A 27,968-nucleotide genomic window follows, 5' to 3' on the forward strand; every position below is an offset into this window, starting at 1 on the left:
AAAAGTTATTAAACACACAAAAATTAATTATGCAGCATCAGAGACTTAGGATGGGCAATACCAGGGCACACTTGTAATCCAAGTAGTGAGAAGTTAAAGTTGGGAGGACCACAAGTTCAAGGCCATCCTCAGCAGCATGAATTCTAGATCAGCCTGGGCTACACAAAGCCTTTTCTCAATCTCCACTCCCAAGGGGGAAGGGCAAACGCTAAAGTTCTAGTTTACCGTTGGGGACTCTGTTGCCACATCATCCATTCAGGATCTGTTTGCCCATAGGTAGCAGAATTCTAGGACAACTATTATTAGTTTGGTTGCCTGGGGCTTGGGCACAGGCCACCCAACAGTCTCACTGTTTTGTGTTCTCTCAAACCCTCAGGTTTTTGTAGATTGAAGTTTTGCAAATGTCAACAAGCAAAGTCAGCATTTAAAAATAGTTTAGATTTGATCTTAGAGTGATATTTTATTTCAAGTCTTACAGGAGCATGTACTCTATCTGATGCTTTGTGAACCGCTGTCTGCTGGGAACAAGGATGGAGGACACTGTTCAGAAATACACCTGGCTGTGTTGGGATGGAGCTGGGAGCTCTTTTCCACACAGGAACTTCTCTTCAATGTCGTTATATTGTCTTTAAAAAGATAAAAATAGCACGGAGGACTTACGTAGCTTTTAGAATTTAGGACAGCTTCTAATTCACTCTGTGTCTACTGAATTCCACAGACGCCACAGCTTATAAACCTGATGGAAATTTTCCATATTTCCATTTTAAGACAAATGTGGAAGAGCCCGTTAAGCCAGTGAGTTATTTGATGGTTTTAATTCTTGGATGCTGGTCTTCTGCTGTATTCACATGTGATATGAATGGGAAGGAATGAAACAGATCACACTTTCCCATCCTGGCTCTCTCCTTCTCTCTCTCTGTACATATGTGCAGTATGTGTTTATGTGGAGGACATGAACATATGTGTATGGGTGCATATGCACATATGTGTGCATACGTGTGGAGGCCACACATCAACTTCTGCTGTCCCTCATCGGGCAGTATCTGCCAGTTGACTCAGGGTTTCTCTCTGGTCTGAAACCTGCTGAGTCAGCCGGGGTGCCCGTGCAGCTAGCCCCTGGGATCTACCTGCCTTTTTGTCTCCAGTATTGTGATTGCAGCCACTACATCTAGTTATTTTTCACATGGGTTTGGGGAATTGAACTCAGGTTCCTTTGCTTGTAAGGCAAGCACTTTCACCAACTGGGCCCTCTAGCCCCAGGCTCATTTTTTCTTTCTTTTTGGAGAAGTTCAATTGTTGAGACCCTGGCCTGAGGTTCGCGCAGATCTGGAATTTCTACCCTTCTTACTTTGAACAAGCCACATGGCCCCTCAGGCCTCATGCTCTGTGCCTGTAAAATGGGCTTCCCATAGCTCTCACGCCTCAGCTGCTAGGAGGCTTAGCGGGGCCTTCTGGTCAACCAGTGAGATGGCAGGCAGCCATCAGGCTGTGCACTGCGAGGGCAGGTGAGCCTCTGCCTCGGTGTTTTACAGTTGTCGTTTTCCCTGGGAGAAGTTTTCAGGAAACCCTGTCATCTGTGTTGCCTGCCAATACAGCAGGCTCTGCGGGAGGTGGGCAGGCACTAACTAACATCTCATCTCCTTTCTTGTCTCTACCCTGGCAGATCATAGCAAACCATCATATGCAGTCCATCTCCTTTGCCTCAGGGGGAGACCCGGTGAGTGACCTTGGCCTGTTTCTCTTGTGCTTGCTGGGGATTTCCGAGGGAAAAACAAACAAACAAACAAACAAACAAACAAACAAAAAAACCAACCCTGCCTCAAAGACATCCCCCTTGAAGACATGACACAAAAGTATTGTATGCTGATTTTAATGAAACCCCAGTTTACTGTTCTAATAACAGCCCAGCTGTTTTAGCATCAGTAAAATTTCAGTCTGGGTAGAATTCCATTCTGATAAAGTGTCCATGCTTGGAAACAATTGTAGTGTCCCTGGGGGGGGGGATGTTTTTTACCCAATGGGAGAGAGTTCTTTGAAATAAATGGTATTTTGTAAGACAAAATATTCATCAATAAAAATTTGCAAGTAAAGTAGTCATAACCCCTGAAGCTATGATCCCAGCTGTTTATCCCTCTTCGTGTCAGAAGCCCTTGCTCCTTCCCTCCTCCCTCACTCCTCCCTTCCTCCCTCCCTCCTCCATCTCTCCCCTCCTCCCTACCTCCTCCATCTCTCCCCTCCTCCCTCTCTTCTTCCCTTTTCCTTTTGTTTTTCCATATTAAAGACAGAGCTGAGGGCCTTGCCAGTGCTAAGCAACTGCTCTATCACTAAGCTTTTGCTTGACTATTATTTTAGTTGTTGTTTGGTGTACGGGGTGGGGGGAGGGTAACCGTGACCAAGCTCTACCATTGCTTTTCAGCCAGCAGGTATCAGGAGATCTGGAAGCATGGCCTCCCTGAGAGGTAGCAAGAGCATCTGTGTGTCTGGCTCATCTTGCCATGCTTGGTTGTTTCCTTGCTGCATTTCCAAGACAGGCAGAAAAGACCAAAGGGAGCAAGAAACTGAGGTGGAGGGGAAGGGAATGGGCCTGTCTCTTTCCAGCAGTAGCAAGGAGAAAGGCTCTTTCCTAATGTTCTCATATTAATTTTTGCTGTTCTGGGTAAAGTTTTCAGCAGAACAAAACAATTAAAAGCCCTTTCTATTCACACCCTGTCTAGGTCCCGAACCTGGGAATGGCATTACCAAAGAAATGCTGTTTGCATACTTTGGAAGTCAAAGTGAAATTGCTGGCTCCACCTAGGCCAATTAGTAATCAAGACAGCCCCCCACTTCCACCCCCAAACATTCCCATAGGCCAGCCTGCTCTAAATGGCTTCTCAGTTGAGACTGTGGACTGAGGTGCTTCCAGGTTATTTCAAGTTTGACAGTTAAAATTACCCAGCACACCATCAATTCACCTGGGAGTCAACCCATGGTTTAGGTCAGAGTCCTCAAGATCCAACCACCTGACGGTGATGGGGTCCACCAGCTGGGACCACACCTTCCTCACAGGAGCAGTTTAGAGGGACAGTTTAGACTCCAGCAACCCCCTTGTGTGCACCAGCATCCCCACATCTCCAGCTAATAGTGGTTTTCAATAATGACTGGTAGCAGTACAAAGTGCAACTTTAGTGTCTTAAGTGTTGGTGGCCACCCAGTTCTCATTTGCATGAGCAGCTCCGCTTTCTAGAAAGTCTCTGAAATTGTGGCTTCATGATGAGCAGAGGTGCACATAGTGAGATCTTGGGAAGCTAAATACATTGTCTTTTGTTTTAAAAATGCTTATTTTCCCCAGGATATGCTCAAGACTATATGCACTTTCAAAATTTTTTCATTATTTTTTTCCTCAAAAACAAAAGAAGAATAAATGACTACCTGGGCATGGTGATGTATTCCTTCAATCTCAGCATTCAGGAGGCAGAGAATCTCTGTGAGGTTCAGGCCTGCAGCTAGCCTGGCCTACATACACACAGTATATAATGAGACCTGAGTTAAAAAAAAAAAAAAAAAAAGAGGATTGACAACATTTGGTGACATTTGAAATGATCTACAATATCTTATATTTTCTAAGATTGTTTTTCCTCATCCAAAAGCTGTCGTGATTCAGGTATAATGAGACACGAGTAATGCCAGCATGCAGGAGTCGGGACAGGAATATTGTAAGTTTCAGGCTAGCCTGGGCTATAAAATGAGACTCTGTCACAACAGACAAAGCAAAAACAATTCTGGGCTTCTTGTTGTCTTGCTAAGTGTACATTTTTGCTTTGTGTCCACTCAGTAGGAAACATAAAAATGGCAAGTGAGAAACAAGTGAGACTTGAAAATACTGTTAATCCTTCTTTCCTCAAAAAGGAGCATGTAGTGATGATAACAAATCTGGTTCCTAGTGTTGAGAGATCACCAAGAGGGCTTGAGGATACAGCTCAGTGAAGTTATTCCCACACAAGTGTGAGTTCAATTTCTGGAACCCATGGGAAATGATGTATGCTTGTAATCCAGCACCCGGGGAGACAGAGACAGTGGCGGGGGGAGGGGGGCTGCCTTAATTAGTGAGCTCCAGGTTTTAGCAAGAGACAGACACTGTCTCAAAATAAAGGCCTGAAGAGTGACATCGAACTTGACCACTCACCACCTCCCTGCATGCATACACAAGATCTCCAAGAGGATGCCCCAACAATGGCATGCTTCAGCGGGTCTTGGGAATGAGGGGGGGGGGGTGATGGAATAACTACAGGATAAGATCCCCCACAGCCTCTTCTCTGGGACTGAGTGTGCCTGCTGTAGAGCTGGGCAGTGCCAAGAACACTGCTCTGAATCCTGATACACTAGGAAACAATGCCAGATGAAGCTCAAGATCAGCGGCAGAACGGCTAACGTCCTCATAGGGCCACGGGCCATCTGTGAGAAGGAGGTCATATCTTCCTTGTCCTTCCTTCCCTGGTCATAGTGTAGTTTCTTAGACTAGACAAAGAACCACTACCTCCCTTTAAAAAAAAAAAAAAAAAGGACTTCCTTGTATGTATGACCCATTAGAGCTGACTGAAATTAATGTTGTTCTCTGGCTATGTAAAAAAAAAAAAATCAAGCAATAGACTCCTCGTGTTTGTATGTTTTTCCTCAACTCTAAACCCCCATCAGATTTGGAAATTACAAATGAAGACTGTAAAGCGAGTCACACGCAGTTACCTTCATGTACCACAAAGACAGTCTGTTGAGACTAAACGTGCCCCCCTCCTGCCTGCCAGGGCGGCAAGCTTTTCTTTTTGGGACAGTTGCTCTGCTACCATGGTACCCAGGTGATTCTGCTAATTTCTTCTATTCAAACACGACCTTCAATGTGCATCCTTAGGCACAAAAGTGACAGCAATTTGGGTCAATTAGGGCAAAGGCATCAACTCTGCTTCTTGAAAAAAAAAAAAAACCCAGCTCCTACAGCGTGAGAAAGCTGGCTGCAAATCTTCATTTCTACCCTGTAAGTACATCCAGAACTAACTCAAGGCCAAGGCAGCTGAATAGATGAGCTAGGGTTCTCAGCTAGTTTTAAAAGACTGTGGAAAGCTAAGCGCAGTGCTGGAGAGCACACCCCAGGGCCCCAGGGCTCTGGTCTGCTAGCTAAGATGTTCCTGAGACTCCTTAAGGACAGTTGCAGGTCTCACATCACACGAGTCTAGGAGGAAATGCAGGACTGTCAGCTACAATCCATATTTTTGCTAACAGTTTTAAATCCTCTGAGGAGGCCCCTCCGCAGACGTGAACAGAGGCCATTTTACGATCTTCCTGCCCTTTCTCTAGTCAGTCTGTGATATATTACAGAGACCAGGAAATGGACTTTGTTCAGATGAGCCTCGGAGACGAAGGCTCTTTTGTCTCCACCACTGGAAGAGTCCTCCTGCCTCTGTTCTCCTGCACACTCGGAGGGTACTGAGGCCACCCATCCCTCCCCACACCCACACTCCTCACCTTCACGATCCTGGCAGTATTTTCTGGTCTCTGTTATGAGGGGCAAGGACAGTCTCAGGTACAGGTCAGCACAAACCACTGCAAGTCTGACATAGGAGCAGCAGAGGAGCTCAAAGCTGGTTGGAGTATAAGATTTGGAAAATAACTACACAAATAGGCTGCCCATTCAAGCTGCCCTCTGCGGGGTGGTATGTGTGCATGGTTTTGGTTTAGCCGTCGTCGTCTCTTTGTCACCACCCAGAGTCACTTGGGAAGATTGGCCTGTAGGGCTGGAAGAGCCAGTCCCTTGTGGGCGGCAGCAGTCCTTAGGCAGGGTTCCTGAACAGTATGAGTGAGGAAGGAAGGAAGGAAGGACGCACGCATTGATTCTCTCTCTGCTGTTGTCTACCAGTGCGAAGCCCTTAAGGCCCTGCCTTGGCGTTCCCCACAGTAATGAACGGTATCCTGCAAGTGTCAGCCATATAAACCTTTTCTTCCCTAAGTTGCTTTTAAGTCGGGGTGTTTGTCACCTCAACAGAAGTGGAACTAGAATGGAGTACTCATTTGTCGTTCAGTTGGTAGAAGAAGGAGGAAGTGGGGTTGAGCCCAGAGCTTTGTGCTTGGTTGTAAGCTCTCTATGATGGAGCAGCACCCCCAACCTTAACCTCTCTCGAGAACCAAGCTACCCCAGAAGCCTTAAGGCCTTTTGGGTTCTTGTTCTGAGTGTTAAAAATATCAATGTTGTAGACAGCCTCTCTGGCTTTAGGAATTAAGGGAATGGAACTTGAGACATGGCTCGGTGGCTAAGAGCACTTTCCGCTCTCCCGTAGGACCCAAGTTTGGTTCCTAGCACTCACGTAGGGTGGCTCACAACAGCGGGCTACTCCACTTTCAGGGACCCGGCACCTCTGGCCTCCACAGGCACCTGCACAGTCCCCTCCCGCCCTGCCTAACACACACACACATAATCAAAATACTAAAATAGATCATGCCTTTAAAGGGATTGGGAAAATGGCCAGGTCCCTGGGTACCTGTTGGGAAGTGAAGGAATGTGGGCTGCCTCTGCTGACCACCAGGGCCTCAGAAGGCTGGCTACAAAACTCACTTCATACCAAGGGCTGAGACTTCTAAATAAAGCTGTGGGGTTTTTGTTCAGCTTTTTTTTTTTTTTTTTAACGTTTACGATGTGATGTCTTAAGCTAGCATGCGCTATTGTTTACCATCATGGGGTTTATTGTGGACGGTTCCATGTATGTATACGACACACTTTGATCATAGTCTCACCTTCCCTCTCCTCCCAGCACCCCCTTTCCTAGTAGCCCCCCTCCCCCGCCGTCTACTTTCATGTCTTTCTTTCATCTTTCAGTGTTGACAAGTGAGTCTTTCCGACTCCTACCTCACTTAGTAGAATGACTTCCAATTCCTGGAAACGAGACCATTTCATTTGTTGTAGCGGCATAAAACTCCACTGTGTAGTAACCCAGGCTCTCTCTGTCCCCTCATCTGTTGAAGGGCAACTAGACTATTTCTGTATCTTGCCTATCGTGAGTAGCCTACCCGACTCCACACCCCCAACATTAGTTCTCAGAGTATGGTCCCCAACCCCACAGTAGCCGGAACTTGTCAGCCACTCAGTATGGGGTCCAGATAGAAAACTAGGGGTACGGCTCAACTACCTGTCTTCAGCCTTTAGGGAATTCTCACAGGAACTCAAATTTGAGGATGGCTCACATCCACATTACTGCCAGCCGTGCTTGTTGATTTTGGTTCACACTGAGTGTTAAAAAGGTCCTCATGACCAGGTCTTAAATTCAAACAGCTAAGTCAGATGAAGCAATGGGACTCAAGCACCAGTTTTGAAAAATTTCCTGGAGAGCCAGTATGGGCAACACAGGTGCCTGTCACCCTGGCTGCTCTGAGTGTGGTCACAGACTGGCGGCATGCACACCCAGGAAGCCAGGTAGTGCTATCTGTCAGAGCTGGTCACGACTCCTCCTCTGGCTCTGGGCATTCTGCATTCAGATCTCTGGAGATTTCTAGCCACATCCAAGTTCGAGGATGTGTCTCAAACCATGTTCATTTTGGACAATTTTGTATGCAGTGTTTGCTGCCCCCCCCTTCTACCTCCCTTCCTTCCTCTCTCCTTCCCTTCCTTCTTTTCCCAGGACTGAGGAGGCTCAGGGCCCTCCCACACTAGGGAAGTGTTGGTCCATGATCTTTCCTCCCATCTCTGCTTCTGGGCCATGTGATGGATGGGTGGATGCTCACCATGCTGGCTTCTGCATCCCTCTGTCCTTACCACTTGCTGTGCTGTGTGATACAAATGGCTCCTTTTCCTTCCACAGGACACCACAGACTATGTCGCCTATGTTGCTAAGGACCCTGTCAATCGCAGAGGTAAGCAATACTTGACCCATTTAATCACTCGCTTGTGTGAAGCCAGGCTCAATGCTGCGAGCCAGATGTTCCTCATTATCTCAGTGCCTTTAGCAAATCACGTGACATGACTGAGGATAATTAAGGCCTGCAAAGGTAGCCTGTCACCTGGCTGAGAGAGAACCTACTGGATGCTGAGCGCCAGGCTCACACCTGGGGCAGGATGGCCGTGGTTTTGGGATACCTGACTCACCTTTCTCATCTTGTGCTCTGATAGCGGCCTCAGTTTGCCTGGGAAACACCACAGCTGCCCATCCTCCTGACTGCCTTTACCCAGTGTGTGCATACTGCCCTGTCGCCTGTTCTGGGGCCCATCTCCCAAACTTGGGGTGTGTTGTCTCCTTAAACCCCTCCTTTGAGTTTCTGGTACCTCAGACACAGGCTGGAGGCAGGGAGGCCGTTTACAGAACTAGAGTAGATAATTAATACTCTCGGGGAGGTGGCCTCAGAGTGACTACATGAAGGAATTCCTTATAATTCATAACACAGCTATGAGTAAAAACTCACTGATGAAAAATCAGTGGAATCTGTCACCATGCATAGTGGCACTTCTCTACACTGAAGACTGGTCCCTTCCTGACCCTTGACCTTTGTCCTATGTGCCAGCAGCTGGTTTTTATTTTGCTTGCATACTCACAGACAGACCTATTTTCTCCCTCTTGTCAATCAACAAACTCAATACACATGATATCTAACAGTCTGTTCTCTGCCACCCTCCTCCCAAACCTGTATCTTGGATATATGTTCAAGAGCATCCACAAGGGCGGATTGATTTATGATAGGGAACACTCCCTTAGCTGCGGGGGCTTCTACAAAGCCTTCTTCACTGCTGTCTTTCTTGAGCAGACACCATGTGCGATGGTTAATACTGTCTGCTTGGTAATACCTAGGCTTCCCCTAGTAGACGAACCTCTGCACTCTCTGAGGGAGAGAGCCTAGGTTGGGTTAGTTGAGGTGGGAGTACGCATCCTGATGGGCTGCAGTCCTGAAGTAAATAAAAAGGAGAGCCGAGCATCAGCGCTCATCTCTCTCCTCTTCCTGACTGTCTATGTAGTGTGACCAGCTGCCTCGGGCTCCTGCCACCATGGCTTCCTTGCCTTGATGGACTGCACCCTTAAACAGGGAGCCAAAATAAGTCCTTCTTCCTTTAAGTTGCTTTTGCCAGGTCACATTTTATCACAACAATGTGACAGTGACTGTGTGATGTGTGACTAGAGGTTCTCGCAGAGCAAAGGGGTAGACAGGTAATGTATCGAGTGTCCTTGAAAACTGCTTCCAACTTGGCTGCCAACATTCCCATTGCCATGGTGAGTGTGTGGGGTTCTTCTCTACTGGACCCCTGGCCCAGTTCTGGGCGCAGGAGCCCAGAACTGACATCCTATCAGTGATGTTTTGAAGCTGAAGAGACAAGAGAACGCAAAGAGCAGAGAGTCTGGCTTGTTCTTCCTGTTCTTCTCCATGCAAACGGAAGCTTCGTTGCAATCTTCATTTAGGGTGGTGGGGAGAGAGAGAGGGTTCCTGGAGATAACACAGCACAGGCTCCTAATCTAGAACCCTCACCTGGCCTTCCCAGAACAGAGCTGAGACAATCAGACAGTTGTGTAATTGTGTATGTATGTATGTATGTGTGTGTGTGTGTGTGTGTGTGTGTGTGTGTGTGTGTGTTGTGTGTGCAGGCATACATGTGTGAGTGTGCATTGGGTAACTCTCCTTAGGCTCTTTCCGTCTTATTTTTGAAGGAGTCTTCCTAGCCTGGAATTCTCCAAGTAGGTGAGTCTAGCTGGCCAATGAGTCCCAAGGTCACCACCCAAGGCCTCTCTTAGCCTTCCCAGACTGAGATACAAGGTTGTCCTGTGATGCTGGGTTTTTTTTTTTTGTTTTGATTTTTGTTTTTTGTTTTTAAACATGGCTTCTGGGGAATCAAATTCAGGTCCTTGTGCTCCTAAGGCAAGCACTTTACCAACTGGACAATCACTCGGACTTTTCTTTAAAGAATTGGACAGGACTGAGGAGAGAAGGGAAGGAGCACAGAACGCTCTGAGCATCAATCCTAGCCTGTCTTCTCCGGTGACTGTACATAGGCAGCGTCGGTCCCAGGTGAGCAGGGTTATACTGTGACAGTCAGGACCACTGCCTGGGCCACTTGAGCCAAAGTCCTTGCTGCAGGCTTAGAGGCTGCAGGTTAGTGTCTACAGTAGCAAACACAGATTGAGTTGTTTAAAGCAACAAGGACACGTTGCCTGACACTTCTGGAGGCTGGACACCCAGTTCCTGGTGTCAGTCAGGCCATATGGGCTCCCTCTGGGTCCTGGAGAAGAAATCCCTCCTGTCTACTTCTGGCTTCTGCTGGTTGCTGGTGATCTCCTCTGTCCCTCGGCGTGCAGGGGCGCCACCGAACACCATCCTTGTGCAGTGTTCTCCCTGTTTCCGTGGATGCTCATGGATGTCCATGCAGATGACAGTCCATGGTGCCTCAGGGCCCCTCCTATCCTGCCGTGACCTTGTTATATCTGAAACTGCCTAGTCTCCAAATAAGGGACACCTTCTGCCGTACTGGGATTGGGATTGTTGGCATAACTTGTTTTTGATGAAGGATGTAATTGAACCCACAACACAAGCCAGCCCCTTTAACTGTCCTAGCACTCCCCAAATCAGGCTGGGCTTGGAGGAGGGGAGGAAGCAGGCTCTGGCCCCCCAAACTCTGTCTGGGTTAGAAGCAGCTGGGGTCTGTTCTCTGTTTTGTTTCAAATTAACTGTGAGTGAGCTAGGCAATTTTCTTTTTCAGGCTTCTTTAGTAGGCCCAGGTCCTCAAAACAAGCTACACTTTAAGTGTTACTTAGGAGCCTTATAAGAAACTACTCAGCTCTGAGATCCAGGCAGCAATGTATTTAAATAGCTCTTCAGGACCTGGGGACAATGTTCAGTTGGCAAAGCACTTGCTGTACTGGTGTGAGAACCTGAAATCATTTCCCAGAACCCACCTGAATCGCCAGGTATGGTGGCACTCACCTGTAACCCCAGCACTGAAAAGTAGAGACAGAAGGTTCCCTGGGGCTTGCTGGCTAGGCAGCTTAGCCTAGTGGGTGAGGTTCAGAGACACCCTCTCACAAAGCAAAGTGAATGTCCACTGAAGAATGGCACCTGAGGTTGTCCTTTGGCCTCCACATATACATGCACACATGCAACATGGACCCCCCCACACACACATGCATACATGTGTACTTTGTGACCCTGAGTGCTAAGATGTAGCCTGTGCCCCCAGGGTGCCTCATCTCTGAGCACATTTGGACTACACAAGGGCCCAGCTTCTGTGGGGTGTCGCAGTCCACCCAACTTCTGTCTGTCCTCAGCGTTCAGAGTCAAGAGGCCAGGCTTTCCTCCATATGTGTGTGGTCCCTTCACCAAGCCTCCCTCTGAGATTGACACGCAGTGCTGCAGGGGAAACGGCAGCAGTCTTACCATGCAGAATCATGTTGCATGCTTTTCTAGCAATACTTTATATTTGTCCCTCGGTTATTAAGAGGTCCATGGCTTCTGTAGTTAACCCAGGGGAAGGAAACGAGGCCCGACTTCCTGGTCATTAAGTCATGTGGGGACCATCTTGTGGTGCTCAGGATGGCACATGAGTGAAGTTTCAGAAGACTGATAGCCAAGGAGGTCTACACAATGATGTTTGTGGAGATGGAAGTCCCAAAAATGGCAGCTTTGTTGGATCCTCATACACAATTTTCTTTATTTTTTAAATCTTAGTGTGTGTGTGTGTGTGTGTCTGTCTGTCTGTCTGTCTTTGGGTATTTCTCTATTATCTTATCATCTCCTCATCTTATTTTTGAGACAGGGTCTCTCCCTGAACCACGAGCTTATTCATTTGACTAAATTAGCTAGCCCGAACCAGGGGCCATCTCCTGTCTATCCTCTCTAGCATGCACTACTGTGCACAGCTTGTAACGTCACTTCTGGGGATCTGAACTCAGGCCGTTATGCTTGCAAGGCAAGCACTTACTAGCTGGGTGCTCTTCCTCGACACTGATTTATTTTGAATCAACACATAATTGTGTTTATGAGGTGCATAGTGAAGTTTCAGTACATACAATGTGCAGTGACCAAGTCAGAGTGACTCCCCTTCAAATGTCAAGTTCAGCCGGGCGTCGTGGCGCACGCCTTTAATCCCAGCACTCGGGAGGCAGAGGCAGGCAGATCTCTGAGAGTTCGAGGCCAGCCTGGTCTACAAAGTGAATCCAGGACAGTCAAGGCTACACAGAAAAACCAAAACCAAAACCAAAGTCAAAAAATGTCAAGTTCCTGCCACCTTGCATCCCCTCCATGACAGACTGTGAGCTGAAGCTGTGAGCCAGATGGACCCCTTTTCCTTGAAGTTGCTTTTGTGGAGGCGTTTTATCGCAGCAACAGGAAGGACATTTAGACACGCATTCTACTGTATTTTCAAGTAGGCTTTCTCACTGAACCTGGAGCTTGCTGAGGAGAGCATTTGGCTAGCCAGAGACCTTCAGGGGATCTTCCCAATTTTGTGTTCTGAGTGCTGGGGTGACAGGCCTGTGATACCATGCCTGGCTTCTTATGTGGGTTGTAGAGACTGAACTCGGGTCCTCAGGCTTGCGTGCCAAGTGCTTACTTTACCGACTGAGCCATTCCTCAGGCCCTACACTGGGCTGCCTAGTGTTTCCAGCCAGATTTGGTTGTCAACGCATCACTAAGTCAAGAACAACTTTCTCTAAGTCTACTGAGCGGATTAAGATTCAACTTGTGGGTACCAATTTAAGTGTGTTGCTAAGGTTCCTGGGCCTTAGAGAAACTGCGGAATCCAGCTGCATTGAGGTTTCTTTCTAAACACTGCCTCCCTATGGAGGTCAGAGGCACTGGATGGTTGATTCCGGGAATATTAGAGCCACCAAAGGCTGGAGAAGTGACTCGGTGGTTAAGAGTATTTGTTGCTTTTGCAGAGGACCCAGGCTGGGTTCCCAGCACTCACAGGCTGTCTCATAAACACCTGTAAGTCCAGTTCTGGGGGAATCTTCTGCCCTCTTCAGGCACTGCATGCATGTGATGCACAGATACACACAAAGGTGAAACACACACATACACACATGAAATAAAAATAATAAGTTTTAAATATTAAAACTAAAAACCTTTATTTTTCCAGACAGGTCCTCTAAGAAGTTCACATGTGCATCTCCACTATGGGATACCCCCAGAGATGAGACTGTGGGTTGGTAGCTCTTATCAGGATCCATGCCAGGAGGGAGGTGTATAGCTTTTTTTTTCTGCACCCCAGATCATGGTCTTTGTCAAGGAGCCCAGAGAGCCCTGGCACTGTCTCTAATGAGCCCGTGTCTCTTTCTCTCTAAGCTTGCCACATTCTGGAGTGCTGTGATGGGCTAGCCCAAGATGTCATCGGCTCCATCGGACAAGCCTTTGAACTCCGGTTCAAGCAGTATTTGCAGTGTCCTTCCAAGATTCCTGCTCTCCAGGACCGGTGAGTAACTGTGCCTGCTTCCCAGCAGCTTATATGGGGTCTGCAAACTTTCCTTTAAAACCAGCTCCCAGCACTGCACTCCTGGCAGAGCCATGAGACCCAGATCATCACAGCATTTCCGGGATCCACAGACACCTGGCTGATGCTCGGCGGAGGCACAGAAAGCTGACAGATGGAAGCTCGCATATGGCCCCGAATGGGCAGGAAACGTTTTTCTTGAAGCTATAGTGACAGTAGACAAGGTTACCAAAAACTTCTTCGTAACTTATTTTTGCCACTGTGTGTCTTCTCCAGCACTTTGATTCTTCCATAGGTTCCCCACCCTCCTGGATCTGTGTCCACTCAAGGTCTGCACCTCATCTTTTTGTTGTCACAGTTAGCCACACGAGGCCCCACCTGCTGCCAGCACTGTTTTGCTTTATTGGCCTCCATGGCTTTGGGGATGGCCACCTGACATATGTCTCTGGGCAAGATTCTTAAATTGTCCAAGTCACCATGGCTTCAAATGGAAAACAGGGATAAGAATTATTTGATAGTTGTTTTATTATTAAATGAAATAGCAATTGTCAACACCAAATGTGGGCTCCTTAGAATACACATTACACACACATATATGTATGTATATATATATGTATGTGTGTATATGTATGTGTGTGTATTGGGTTTCCTTGGGATTTAAGAACATTCCATGCTATGGAAAGTTGAGAAGCACTATGGGGCAGATGGGACATTCAGTGGTCTCCAGTCCTTGAACGTGAGCACATTCTGCCCTTGATGAACTTGCATAATGGAAAGCTGTTATAGGCTGGGAGATGGTTCAGCCAGTAAAGTACTTGTGCTGTGGGCACAGGACCTGAGTTTTAGCTCCAGAACCTATGTAAACAAGACAAAAGCAAACAAACAAAAACCCAGGGGCAGTGGTGTGTACTTGTAACCCCAGCCTTGGTGGAAACAGGCGGATCTCTGGTTTTCCAGCCTAGTCTTCTTTGTGAGAGACCCTTTCTCAAAAATAAAAATGTAAGTAGCCCTTGAGGTTGAACACCGGTTTGCACACAAACAAATGTATGTACACCTAAGTACATGCACCCACATACAGGAAAATCTTTCTAATGGTGTGTTCCCTGCAAACAAGCATCATTTCCCTTAGGTTTACTTCTTATGCTCATTAAACTCACAAAGCAAGATTCTGCGGCACGGTCATGGAGTGGTGTCTGCTCCACTCCGTCATCAGGAAGGTATCGTTCAGCTCCATTGTCTTCTTTGCCTTTCTGGAAAGACCCTTAGTCCTGTGCCTTCATCCCTTGGTGAAATCCCTTAAGGCATCCATTGTCAGCATGCCTGTAAGGACCCACTTTGCCCAAGCTGATGAATTTGGCAGATTGGGGCTGGAGGAGAAACAGACCTTATATAATTCATTATATAATGAATGAACAAATGAATGAATGAATGAATGAATGAATGAATATATTAGTAAGGGGTTTCTCATTCCTCCATATGAATACATATCTATGTCTAAAACCCATTCTAATATATATATATAAAATCTAAATATATATGGGATAGTTGAACGATGGCTGTCTATTGAAGGTCCAAGAATCCCGTAGCTGTTCAGTCTGTGAGGCTGATGTCTCAGCTGGTCTTCCGTATACGCCAGAGTCCTAAAGAAGTAGCCTCTAATGCCAGTGAAGGACTGGACATGCTGGTGAGAGTCAAAGCAAGCAGGCAAAGAGAAAGCAGGCTTCCTTCTTCCATTCCCTCTATATAGTCGGCCAGCAGAAGGTGGTGTCAAGATTAAAGGTGCATGGATCTTCCCATCTCATCCAGGTTAGAAGGGGCCTTCCCACCTCAAAGGTGTAATTAAGAAGAAAAAAAAATCCCTTGCAGGTGTGCCTGCTCATTTGGATTTTAGTTTTCAGATGTAGTCACAATAACACCCATTACAGATACCCTGAAAAAAAATCAACATAAGGTAAGCGTGGTCTCTTTGGGGTCACAGTTTGGAAGTATAGTCCATTGTGACAAGAAAGTCAAGGCTAGAGGGATGTGAGGCAGCTGTAGCTGTAGCTGCAATTGTTTTTGTTTTTGTTTTTGTTTTCGAGACAGGGTTTCTCTGTGTAGCCTTGGTTGTACTGGACTCACTTTGTAGACCAGGCTGGCCTCAAACTCACAGCCTCTGGCTCCGAGTGCTGGGATTAAAGGCGTGCGCCACCATGCACAGAGCAGTGAACGGTGGTGCTCAGCAAGCTTCATCCTTGTTGTGCAGTCCAGTTTCCCAAGCCCAAGGAGCGGTGCCACCATTATTAGGACAGGGTGTCCATCTCAGTTAACCAAAGCAAGATGCTCCCTCACAGGCGTGGCCGGAGGCTGACCTAACCTAGGCAATCCTCACAGCGGTGCCCAGAGTGTTTCCTTGGCAAGTCTAGAGCTTGTCAAGTTGATACTCAACATGAGCCACCACAGTCAAATGATTTCCAAGGTGGTAGCACTGATTTAAGTTTCTGTAAGCACAGGAAGGGGCTTCTCATTCCTCCATGCCCCAGTCAGCATTTTTGCTGTCTGCGTGTTTGTTCATGGCTGCCCTAGTGGTCAGGAGTGTCTCTGATGATGGTTTTGGCATGCATCTTCTGGATGAGTCTGCTGTCAGGCATCTTTTCATGGGCTGCTGGCCATTCGTCTATCTTCTTTGGGGAAATGTCTGCTCAGATCTTTACTGTTTTTAAAGATTGGGTTATTTCTCTTTTAAATTGTTGAGTTGTAGGACCTCATGCTACTTTAAAAAATATTAGTAGCAAATATTTTCCTATTTTGTGGATTGTGTTTTTTCAATGTGTTTTGTAGTTTTCAGTGTATGTCTGACCTTGTCTATATACTTTTCCCTTAAATTTCCTCCCCCCTTTTGATGCTCTAATAATTTTTAAAATGTTTGTTTCTATTGCTATTAATGTAATAAAACTTACTTTGTATATATTTTTTGTATCCGCAATCCATTCATTAACTCTGATATCTTCTTTACACACACTTTAGATTTTGTTTTTAGAAGAAATTGTTCATTCAGGCCAAGGAAATTCCTAATTTCCCTTGCAATCCTTTTTTTTTTAACCTGCTTATTTAAGAATTGCCAAATCTAACACCTTATTAATCTTGTAAGAGTCTAGTTTGATTTCTATGTTGATTCCATTTTCCATTATCATCTGAAAATATACTTTTTAATTCTTTAAAAAAATTGAAAAACATTGAAGCTTATTATTAAATATGCTTACCATTATATGGTTTCTCATGGAGAATGTTCCCTCTGTGTGGGAGAATTTTTTGCTGTTGTTTTTGGGTAGAATTTGCTATTGATGTTTCTTACGTCTGGCTAGATTTTTGTGAGTAAACTCATATTCCCCAAATCTTCTGTCTAGTCATTCTATGTAATAGTAAAATGACATATTAGTGTTTCTGCCCATATTCCTGTACTGTTGAACTTTCCATTTTTCTCTTTTTTTCTTTTCTTTCTTTTTTTTTTTTTTTTTTCTTAAAGCATGTTGCTCACGGAAAACTTATTACAGGTTCATTTTCTTATTTGTTCTCTAAACCTCTGTCTTTTAAGAGTCACATTTAATATATTTATGTTTAATGCAATTGCTGATAAGTTAGCACTTCCTCCTGGTGTTGAGCTATCTTTTCTTGATGCCATTTCATTTACTTCTACACCCATTACTAGCTCCTTTGTGTTAAGTAGACATTTCCCAAGTGTACAACTTGACTTCTTTCACTACTTTTAAAGCAGTGATCAGGGGCTTACAGTTAGTTTGTTCATTTATAAGAATATATTCAGATTAAACAATTTTAATTTTAATAATAGACAGAAGATTGGCTTCTGTGCATCTCTAGTCTTCCACACTCCATTATGCTTTTAAAAAAAATAGCTTTACCTGGTTTTAATTACATGTATGTATTCATGTGTGCACGTGCCTGTGTGCCCTCACGTGTGCAAGTGAGTGCAGAGCGGAAGGCAGAAGAGGGTGTCAGATCCTCTGCAGCTGGAGTCACAGGCAGCTGTGAGCCACTCTGTGCTGGGAGCTGGATGTGGGTCCTCTGCAGGGGCGGTGCGTTCTCCTGACCGCTGTGCTTTGGCTCTCCACCTCCAGCTCCTCCACTGCGCTGTTATTGTCAGGCAAACTCCATCTCTATTCACCGTGTGTTCATCAACACAGTCATACTACTTTATGTGTTTTCAAATTAGCAGGGAAGATTAGAAGGGTTTTATGCAAAAGCTAAACGAATATTGTCTTTTTAGTTACTCTTGTCATTCTTTTCTGCTTCTTCTTGCAGATGTAAATTGCTACTGATTGATTATTCACTTATTTCAGTTTAACATAGTTTTAAATCCTATTTCTCGTAGTATTTCCTAAAGACAAGATTTTCAGTAGTGGATTCTCTCTGTTTTTATTTGCTCGGAATGTACTTTCTGCCTCATTTTGACAGAATAGCTTTGTCGGATACAGAGTTCATGACAGGAAACCTTCCTGCCACTGTCTCTGGCCTCCTGTGTTTCTGGTCAGAAATCAGCAGCTACTGGCAGGCCGACCCTTGTTCTCTGTGAGCAGCCCGCTCTGCTGCCTTGGAGATGCCCTCTTTCTCTTTAAGTTGTTAGTTAGGATGCATAAGTCTTTTTGAGCTCATCTTTTTAAAAAATATTTATTTTATTAATTTATTCACATTACATCTCAATTGTTATCCCCTCACTTTTATTTTCCTGTTCCTCCCTCCCTCCCTCCTTCACTCTTTTCCCCTCCCCTAGGTCTGTGACAGAAGGGGACCTTTTTCCCCACCATAAGGTCACAGCCTATCAAGTCTCATCCTGGTAGCCTGTTTATCCTTTCTCTGAGTGCCACCAGGCCTCCCCACCAAGGGGAAGTGGTCAAATATGGGGCATCAGAGTTCATGTCAGAGTCAGTCCGTGCTCTCCCACAAGTGTGGAGAATGTCCTGTCCATTGGCTGGATCTGAATAGGGGTTCAATGTTTACTGCATGTATTGTCCTTGGTTGGTGCAGTAGGTGGAGCAGACCCCCCTGGGTTCAGATCTGCCCGTCATGATCTTCTTCTTGTGGGTTTCTAGGATCCTCTGGATCCTTCTATTTCCCCATCCTCCCATATTTCCCTCACCTAGAGTCCCAATAGGAAGTCCCCACATCTATCCTGATCTCACATCCAAAATATATAAAGAGCTCAAGAAATTAAACACCACCAAACCAAATAACTCAATTAAGAAATGGGGCTCAGAATTAAACAGAGAATTCTCAACAGAGGAATATTGAATGGCTGAGAAACACTTAAAGAAATGCTCAATGTCCTTTGTCATCAGAGAAATGCAAATCAAAATGACTCTGAGATTCCATCTTACACCTATCTGAATGGTGAAGATCAAAAACTCAAGTGACACCACATGCTGGCGAGGACATAGAGAAAGAGGAATACTCCTTCCTTGCTGGTGGGAGTGCAAACTTGTACAACCACTTTGGAAATCAATCTGGTGCTTTCTCAGAAAACTGGGAATAGGGCTACCTCAAGACCCAGCTATTCCATTCCGTGGAATATACCCAGAAGATGCTCCACCACTCAACAAGGACATATGCTCAACCATATTCATAGCAGCCTTATTTGTAATAGCCAGAACCTGGAAACAACCTAATGTCCCTCAGTCAAAGAATGGATAAAGAACTGTGGTACATTTACACTATGGAATACTACTTGGCTATTAAAAACAAGGAAATCCTGAAATTTATGGGCAAATGGATGGAACTAGAAATGATCATCCTGAGTGAGTTAACCCAGACCCAGAAAGACTCATGTGGTATATACTCACTTATAATTGAACACTAGCCCAAAAGGGATGTCCAAGGAAAGTCTTTACTTACCAGGAGATCAGGATAGATTTGAGCTCATCTTAAGCTGAGCTTTTCAGCTTTTTGGTTGTGTGGAGCAACGTCTTCTTTTAGCCAATTTGGGAAGGTTCGGGCCCTAATGGCTCAGAATTGTCTTCGCTGTCCTGTCTCTGCTCTCCTTCGGGGACTCCACCACGTATGTGCTGGCTGTCTTGGTGGCATTTGACAGGGCTCCCAGGCTCCATTCACTTTTATTAACTAGTTTTCTTTTCTGTTCCTCAAACTGGTTCGTCTGAATTGAACCATTTTAAAATTTTGTTCTTCTTCTACCTCCCAAACCTTTTTGCTTAAATGAATTGTCAGAATTTTCTTTTCATGTTTGCAGTGGTGGTAGAATTTTCAATTCTAGAATTTTTAAAAAGTTCTTTATGCATGCTGGTAAGCCCCATTTTGTGAGACATAATTTTCATACTTAGTGTTTTACATATTATTTATTTTAGTTGGCTGAACATATTTAGAGGCTTTGTTTATTTATCCTTAAGCCTGAGTTTTCTTTGTGACCATTTCTGTTGACTTATTTTTCCTGTATATGAGCTAGCCTTTCTTATTTCCTTATGAGGCTTATAAAGTTTTTGGTTGACACTAAAAATGTAAATAATAGAAGGTCGCAAAACTGAAACTCATATTTCTTCTCTTTCCATGTCAGTATTTGTGGTTGTTTTAGTGGTTTCATTGATGTAATTCTATAAACTCTACAATCTACATATGGCATCATGTCCACTGATGGCTCAGATTGAGTAGCTACATTCCCTCACCAATGATTGTGGCGGTTTCCTTAATTGTTGACCAACTCAGCCTCACAGTCTTTACTGAAGGGCTCCATGTATTTGCATGTATACACAAACATGTACATATGCATTATGTACATGTATATGTGTGTATATGTTGTATTTGTGCACATGTGTTTATGTGTGTTGTATGTATGTATTTGTATGTCCATGCATATATGTGTGTGTGTATTGGTACACTCCTCTAACATAAGGTAAAGCAGTTGATTGTTTTTTCCAGCATTCACTTTCTACTTGGGAGGAAGTGTTTGATGGTAGGCTAGAAGTGAGAATTTAGAGGCATGTTACACACTGTGAGCATGAACACAGCCAAACCCTGCAAGAGTGTGTAGCCTTCTAGATGAGCGTGTTGGAGTTTACCAACATCTTGGCTCCGCGTTTTAGGAGCTGTGATTGTCACTCATTGTGGTTATTTGTTTTAGTGGCTTCCCCCCTCAAATTCCATAAACTCTATATTCTTTGTCACTTTATTCCACTAATAAAAATTGCTTGACCCAAATGTTATTTCCAGCCTCATGTGGGCCACATGATAAACATTTGCCTCTGAGTGTTTCTGACAGATGCCCCCAGGCAAGCTCTGCATCAGGTTAAATAAAGACAGCTTTGACAAACACAAACAGATGATAAGTGCTTAAGGAGATGGGAATGCTAATTACTCTAATTTGGTCACTGTGTGTTGTATAAATGTATCAAGTTAGCACACAGCACCCGTAATAAATGTGCAAAATGACTATGTGATAATTAAAAGTAAATTTTTAGAAAAGACAGCTTGGGGAATTGGGTCCTCAAAGGATTACTCCGACAGGGAAAATAATGATAAATTTTTGGGAACTGGCTTTTGAAAGAGGCTCAGAACTGCCCTTGTCCCATCTGTGGCTGCTTGGAGATGGTTGTCAACTGATGGATGCCTTTCAGCTTACAAGGCTACCACAGGCATGCAAACACGGCTATTTAAGACCCCACAACAATACTGATCTTAACAGTTTATTTTATTGTTTTAAAATGTTTGTTTTTAAATTGTATGTGTCATATGTATGTGTGTGATATGTGTAGGTGTGTTTCTTGGTTTCTTTTCTGTTGGTGTGATAAAATATCCTAACAAAACCAACTTCAGGAAGAAAGGTTTATTGTGGTTTGCAGCTCAAGGTGCAGTTCACCAAAGCTTGGAAGTTGAGGCCACAGGAGGCTGAAACAGCGGGTCATATACTTTTGCAATAATAATCTCATGACTTGCTGAAATGCATACATGTACATTGATGCTCTGGTGCTCTCTTAGAGATAAATTATTATTATTATTATTATTATTATTATTATTATTATTATTATTATTATTAAATTAAAAAGGGTTATTTCCAATATGACTAGCATATTCCGATGAGTAGATCTCTGAATAAGACAGATTTATTTATAAGATGAACCACTCACCTCATTTTCACACATGCCCAAGATATAGATGGCTGAGGGAACAGTGACTAATTTCTTTCTTAGTAATAGGTATAGAACTCATCTATTTTTCAGTATTATAGCAAGAACCTGGTGTGTGGTTCTGTTGGTAAAGTACTTGTGTAAGAGGCCCCATCCTCCATCTCCAGTACCATATAACTTAGGCGTGGTTTCCTACACTTGTAATTAGGTACTTGAAGGTGGAAGAAAAAGGGTCAGAAGTTCAAGGTCTTCCTTGACTACATAGGAAGTTCAAGAAAATCTTGGGGTACATGAAAACCTGTCTCAAAATATAGATATGGATATAGGTATATAGAAATAGACTGTATTTCTATATACTTGGGGCACGCTGACTTTACGAAGAAAAGAGGGCAAATACATAGTTCTGGCATACACTCAGCTGTACTGAGTGCTTCCTCTTGGATGGTACAAGTGCAAAAAAGCAAAGGGAGGTTACCTCTTAAAACAGGGGGCTGGAGAGACCCCAGCTCCATGATGCTCTCTAAGGACATGTCCTCAACAGCTTATGGTTCTTTCATAAGGCTCCACTTCTTTTTCATAACATGCTTTTAATATAATATTTTATTAATTCTTTGAGAATTTCACACAATATATTTTGACTGTAGTCACTGCCCAGCCTCCTCCCAGATCCACACTCCCCACCCCTCCCAACTCCCTGTTCTCTGCTTTATCTTTTAAAATAACCTGCTATTCCAGTGTGTGCTGACCATGAGCTCATAGTTATGGGAGCATCCACCAGGACACAGGCCGACTAGGAAGGGCCACACCCATAAAGAAAACTAACTGTTCCTCTCCAGAGGCCATCAGCTGCCTGTAGCTGCTCAGGCACTCCATCCCCAACCAGTACTAAAATGTTTACTGGTTTGATCTTGTGCAGGTAACCACAACTGGTGTGAGGTCATCAGCGCAGTGGCCCTGTCTTGTCCAGGAGGCATTTTGTTGCTCTGGACCTCCCCAGTCTTTGGGTCTTGCTCTCTTTCTACCCTGCTCTTCTGTAAGGGTCCCCAAGCCTTGGGAGAATGGAAGGGTGGCTGATGGACTGATGTAGATGTCTCATTCGTGACTGAGAGCCTCCACTTCTTAAAAGTCCCACCACCTTTTATCACTACCACCTCAGGCACCAAACCTCCAGTACATGAACCCATGTTTGCTGGAGGCCATACTTAAACCATATCCAGGGCTTTGTTTCTGTAGATGGCACTGATGCTAGGTTCATTGGATCTGCCTGAATGCTCAATTTTGGGTGAAGGTCACTGAAAACCTTTTAACAGAATGCAGAGTCTGGATGAGCCGTGGACGGAAGAGGAGGGAGACGGCCCGGATCACCCATACTACAACAGCGTTCCCAGCAAGATGCCTCCTCCAGGAGGGTTTCTTGATGCTCGACTGAAATCCAGACCTCACGCTCCTGATGCAGCCCAGGTAAGTTTGGGGTTCTCTTCCTAGGTGGAGGTGGACCCTCATTTGCATTTATCTCTTCTTCTTCAGTGTTATGTCTGGCTGATCTCTCCCTTAGCTTTTGACACAATCACTCACAGGCTCTCTTTCACCAATTTCACCAAGTACATGAAAAGGAAGGCGTCCCATTAGATGTCACAGTGCTCTGATTGGGTGACTCAAGACCACAGTGCTTTGTCTGAGACATTCGTGAAAAACTCCTAAGTCTTAGCGCCAATCACAGCACGCTGTGGTCTTAATGAGGGGATGGCAGGATTTGAGGCTTTAAAAAGGTCCATGATACTGTGGGTCTACTGAAAAGAGTGGATCCATCCCCTGAAAGTATGAGAATTTTATGCATTTTTTTTCTATTTTGTTTACCCACCCCCCCACTCTGCTCTAGTTTGATTTCCACTGCTGTGATAAAATACCGTGCCACTACTAACTGAGGGGACAAAGTGCTTGAGTTAGCCTATGGTACCAGGCTATAGTCCATCACTGTGGAGAAGTCATGGGGTAGGAGTCTGAAGCAATAAATCACATCACAACCACAGTCAAAAGCAGAGACTTGTTTTTAATAGCCAAGTACTATTCCATTGTTTTAATGTACCACAGCTTCTTTATCCATTCTTCAGTGAGGGACAGCTGAGGTTGTTTCCAGATTCTGGCTATTACAAGTAAAGCCGCTGTGAACATAGTTGAGCAAAATTCCTTGTTGTATGGTGGAGCATCTTTCAGAAGAACAGACAAAGAAACTGTGGTACATTTACACAATGGAATACTATTTAGCTATTGACAGCAAGAAAATCTTGACATTTTCAGGCAAATGGATGAACTAAACATGATCATCCTAAGTGAGATAACCCAGACCCAGAAAGACACACATGGTGTATACTCACTTATAAGTGGATATTGGCACAACACAGATGTCCTCTGAGAGACTCCACCCAGTAGGGGACTGATTGGGTCATATACTGGGACTCAAAGTTGGACTCTGAGTAGAGCGCTGAGAGTTGTAGGGAAGAGTGGGTGGATGGAAGATCCGGGAGAGAGTAGGATCTCCACAGGGAGACCATCAAGGCCTGTGGATCTGGACACAGCAGGGCCCTGCACCAACTGATGCACCATCCAAGGACAATGCATGCAGAGAACCAAGACCCCTGTTCAGATGTAGCCAATGCCCATGCTCCACGTGGGGAGGGGAACTGCTGCTGAACCTCTGACATGCACTCTGATGCCCATGATTTGGTCACTGCTCCTTGGCAAGATGGCCTAGCAGGCACACAAAGGAAGGGGATGCATGTTATCCTATTGAGACCTAATAGGGTGTCGACAGACAATTGGGGTAAGAGGGCCCTCCCCATCATGTCTAGGGGAGGGAAATAAGCAGAAGAGGGAGGGTGGGTGGGAAAGGGAAGATAAGAGGGAGAGAATAACCATCAGGATGTTATAATAAATAAAATATACATTAAAAAGAAAAAGCAGAGACTTGTGAATACTGCCAAGCTCACTGGTGCTCTTTTTCTATTCTTACTCAGTTCAAGTCTCCGTGCCCGGGGAGTGGTGTAGCATCCTGTGGTCTGTGTCTTTTCACATCTCCTTATTTAAAAACAACCCCTGCCCCCATTGATTTTCCACAGACCAACTGAGTGTAGACCATCCCTCATTGAGAATCTCTCCCCAGTCTCGTCTCTTCTAGGTTGTGTCAAGTTGTCGGCTGAAACGAACCATCAACACCCTCCAACTCGAACAACCCTAACTCAAAATTGCTTTCTAAAACCATTACACCTCCATCTTTTATAGAGGCTTCAGTGATTTTTTTTCCCCCTTTCTTTTGTGATGCTAGTTATGGAACCCAGAGTCTTGTGCCTGACGGCTGATCTATACTTCCCCACTCTGGATATACTCAAGGTTATTTGTGCCAATAAAAAAAATGTCAGAACAGCACTGATATCACTCCTTGGACACTGCAGCTTCCTGGTTCTCAGGGAATGTGTCTCTCTGAGAGTGGAGGGCTGATAGCACAAGATCCCTCTGAGATTGCCCTTGAGAAAAATTATGGGGGTTGTGAAAACAAGTAGTGTTGTAGCATTAATGAGATTGTAGCTTTTTTTTCCCCACAACAATGCAATCTAATCTGTTGAATGCAATGCTACTGTGAGGGGTAAATGGAAAGGTGGGAGTCAGGGAAGACGCATCTATCAGTAAAAGCCCTACCCTCTACACTGTGGCTCGCAAAGATGCAGAATGAAAAGACAATTCTTTCCTTCTGAATATTGACATATGTCTCTAGTTTTCAGGAAAAGAGCAAACTTATTACCAGGGAAGACACTTAGGAGATGCATTTGGTGAGGACTGGCAGCGAGCACCCACCAGGCAAGGTAAGAGGCAAAGTGACGGGGCGGGAAACAGCGCATGCTCTGAACAGGTAATGCTCTCATTGGGCAAACCTCCACTTCCTGTGGAGTAGGAGCAAGAGACCGTGGACATACCAGGAAAATGGACATTCAATAGGAGCCTGAGAGGCCATATGTCTTAAGCTCTTATTTGCTTTTCTTTCAGTTTTTAATTTTCTTCTAGTGTTTGGCAGTGCAAAGTCTTGCTGTATAGTTCAGACTGGCCTCGAATTTGCAGTGATCCTCCTGTTGTCACCTTCTGAGAGCTGGGATGACAGGCATGAGTCATGTCACCTGGCTTCAAGACCACCTTCTTTGAAACAAGTAGATATGTTCTCCCATAGAACAAACACATTTATTCATATATTTGCAGTAGCCATCCTTTCTAAAGGAGTGTGATCAAGGTATCTGTTACACGGTGAAGCAAATGTGCTCACACACAGAGAAAGAATGACACAAGCAGATGCTCTTGGGAAGCACCCTCAACATTATCTCTAGGTGACAAAGCAACTGAGAATCCCTAGGCCCAGCCTCAGCACCCCTTTGGCCCAGTAGGAGGTCACATCGAGGCAGTGTCACTCAATGCTCAGCTCCCAGGGTCCTGGAGCCCCAGCCTAGTCGGCCATATTTGTCAAGGCCTTTATAGCCACCCACCCTGATCCTGGTGGAGGATTCTTTTCTTCCTTCCTTCTTTCTTTTCATTTTCTTTCTTTCTTTGTTCTTTTTCCTTCTTTTGACATGAAGGGCTGGGGTCTGTCTTAGCTGGGACATAGTATTGACAGGCTTAGAAGAGCATTTACCATGAGCAAATGTTCTCGGCAATAAGCTTGAGGTGCTGCTGTTCTGGGTACCCCAGGGACAGGCAGTAAGAGTGCTGCTACTCTGAAAGATAACAGGGCTTACTCTCTTGCTGCAGGATCCTTGGACACCTATAGCACACCAGAAGGGAAAGTGCACATGGCTTCCGTAGGGGAAACACCGACCTATGTGAACACCCAGCTAGTCCCGCCACCAGTCTGGCCGGCAGCAACCAGCAGCACGGAGAGCAGCCCCCGGAAGGACCTCTTTGACATGAGTAGGTGTCTACTGTCTTTTCTGGGCTGCCTTTTAGCCACTATCTGCATCACTGCTGAGTTTCCTGCTGGCAGGTCCAATGAAGGGTGATGATTAAGGGTGTTTTTCTGACTTTGATTGGGTTGAAGTAAGGTGTTGGGGTTACACAACCCCCCTTGTAGAGAAGAGACTTTCTTTTGGGGAAATGGGATTTCATCTTGAAGACTAACAACATACACAAATATATGTGTCCATTTGAATGTTAATTGCCCATGATGTGCTAACTGCTGTGTAATTTCAGAAGGTATGGAGATGACGTGTGGCCATAGTAAGAGACCTCAGTCTGTGAGCAAGGACTGTCGATGAGAAATTGTTTAGACCTTGTTTACAGTGTCCTTCCTCTGTAACTTCATCCTTCCTTCACTCTTCCATCCTTCCCTCTGTCCCTCCCTTACTTTACCTTCCCTCTTTCCCTTCCTCCCTCCCTCTGTCTGCCAGTGCTCCCCTCCTCCTCCTGCTCCTCTGCTTCTCCTTCCTACCCTTGCCCACCCTCGCCCCACCCCACCCTTGCCCCGCCCCGCCCCAAACCTGCCCCACCCTTGCCCCACCCTACCCCTACCCCACCCCGCCCCACCCCCATCCCACCCATGTCCCATCCCATCCCACCCCTACCCTACCCTCACCCACCCTGCCCCACCCCCACCACACTCCTACCCCAGCCCCACCCCACCCATTTGCTCTCATTTCCTCTCTCATTCTTCCTCCTAACATCCTCCTAAAGTATATCTAGTGCTCACCATGTGTCAAATACTTTCTAGTTGCGGAAGCTATACAGGAGCATTGAAACAGGCGGCCCTACTCCAGTGGCGTCTAAGCAACCAGCCGCATGCTGTCAGGGTTAGGCATGCTCAGTGGTGAGCTCAAGAGCAGGATGAAGGAAGAAGCCGGAACCCACTGGACTTGGCAGTATAGGCTGATGCTATCATGTGGACTTGCTCTTTGGTATATAGTTAGAGGGAACCATGCAATTCATGAGCTGAAATGGAATGAGTAGACGCTGTTAAGAAATTTGGAATGCATTTTGGAAGCTCATGAGGATAAACATACATACACACATACATACATAAATACATACATACATACATTTATAAATATATACATAAAGAGAGGAGTGTGTGTGTGTGTGTGTGTGTGTGTGTGTGTGTGTGTGTGTGTCCTCAAGAGCCATCCCACTTGGGTTTTGGTTTGGTTTGGGTTGGGTTTTGGTGGTTTTGTTTTGTTTTGTCTTTTGAGACAGGGTTTCTCTGTGTAATAGCTCTGGCTGTCCTGGACTCACTTTGTAGACCAGGCTGGCCTCGAACTCACAGAGATCTGCCTGCCTCTGCCTCCCCGAGTGCTAGGATTAAAAGACTGTGCCGCCTCACCCAGCTCCCCATTTGTTTTTGAGACTAGATCTCTCACTTGGCTTGGAACTTGCTACCTAGATTAGCCTAA

The 27,968-nt window shown here is 45.3% G+C and overlaps 1 protein-coding gene across 1 annotated transcript in view; it reads left to right on the forward strand.

Annotated features, from left to right (window-relative positions):
* SHC3 (SHC adaptor protein 3) overlaps positions 1-27,968 on the forward strand; it is a 131,649-nt gene that overhangs the window by 77,883 nt on the left and 25,798 nt on the right. Inside the window, exons 5-10 of the mRNA XM_084796936.1 lie at positions 1,664-1,717; positions 7,821-7,872; positions 13,279-13,405; positions 22,860-23,010; positions 25,319-25,406; positions 26,338-26,496. Coding sequence (XP_084653062.1) covers positions 1,664-1,717; positions 7,821-7,872; positions 13,279-13,405; positions 22,860-23,010; positions 25,319-25,406; positions 26,338-26,496 — 631 coding nt within the window. The remainder of the gene's footprint in view (positions 1-1,663; positions 1,718-7,820; positions 7,873-13,278; positions 13,406-22,859; positions 23,011-25,318; positions 25,407-26,337; positions 26,497-27,968) is intronic.

The sequence above is a fragment of the Acomys minous genome (assembly GCF_964271855.1).
Source record: "Acomys minous genome assembly, chromosome: 9".
NCBI classification, from domain to species: Eukaryota; Metazoa; Chordata; class Mammalia; order Rodentia; family Muridae; genus Acomys; species Acomys minous.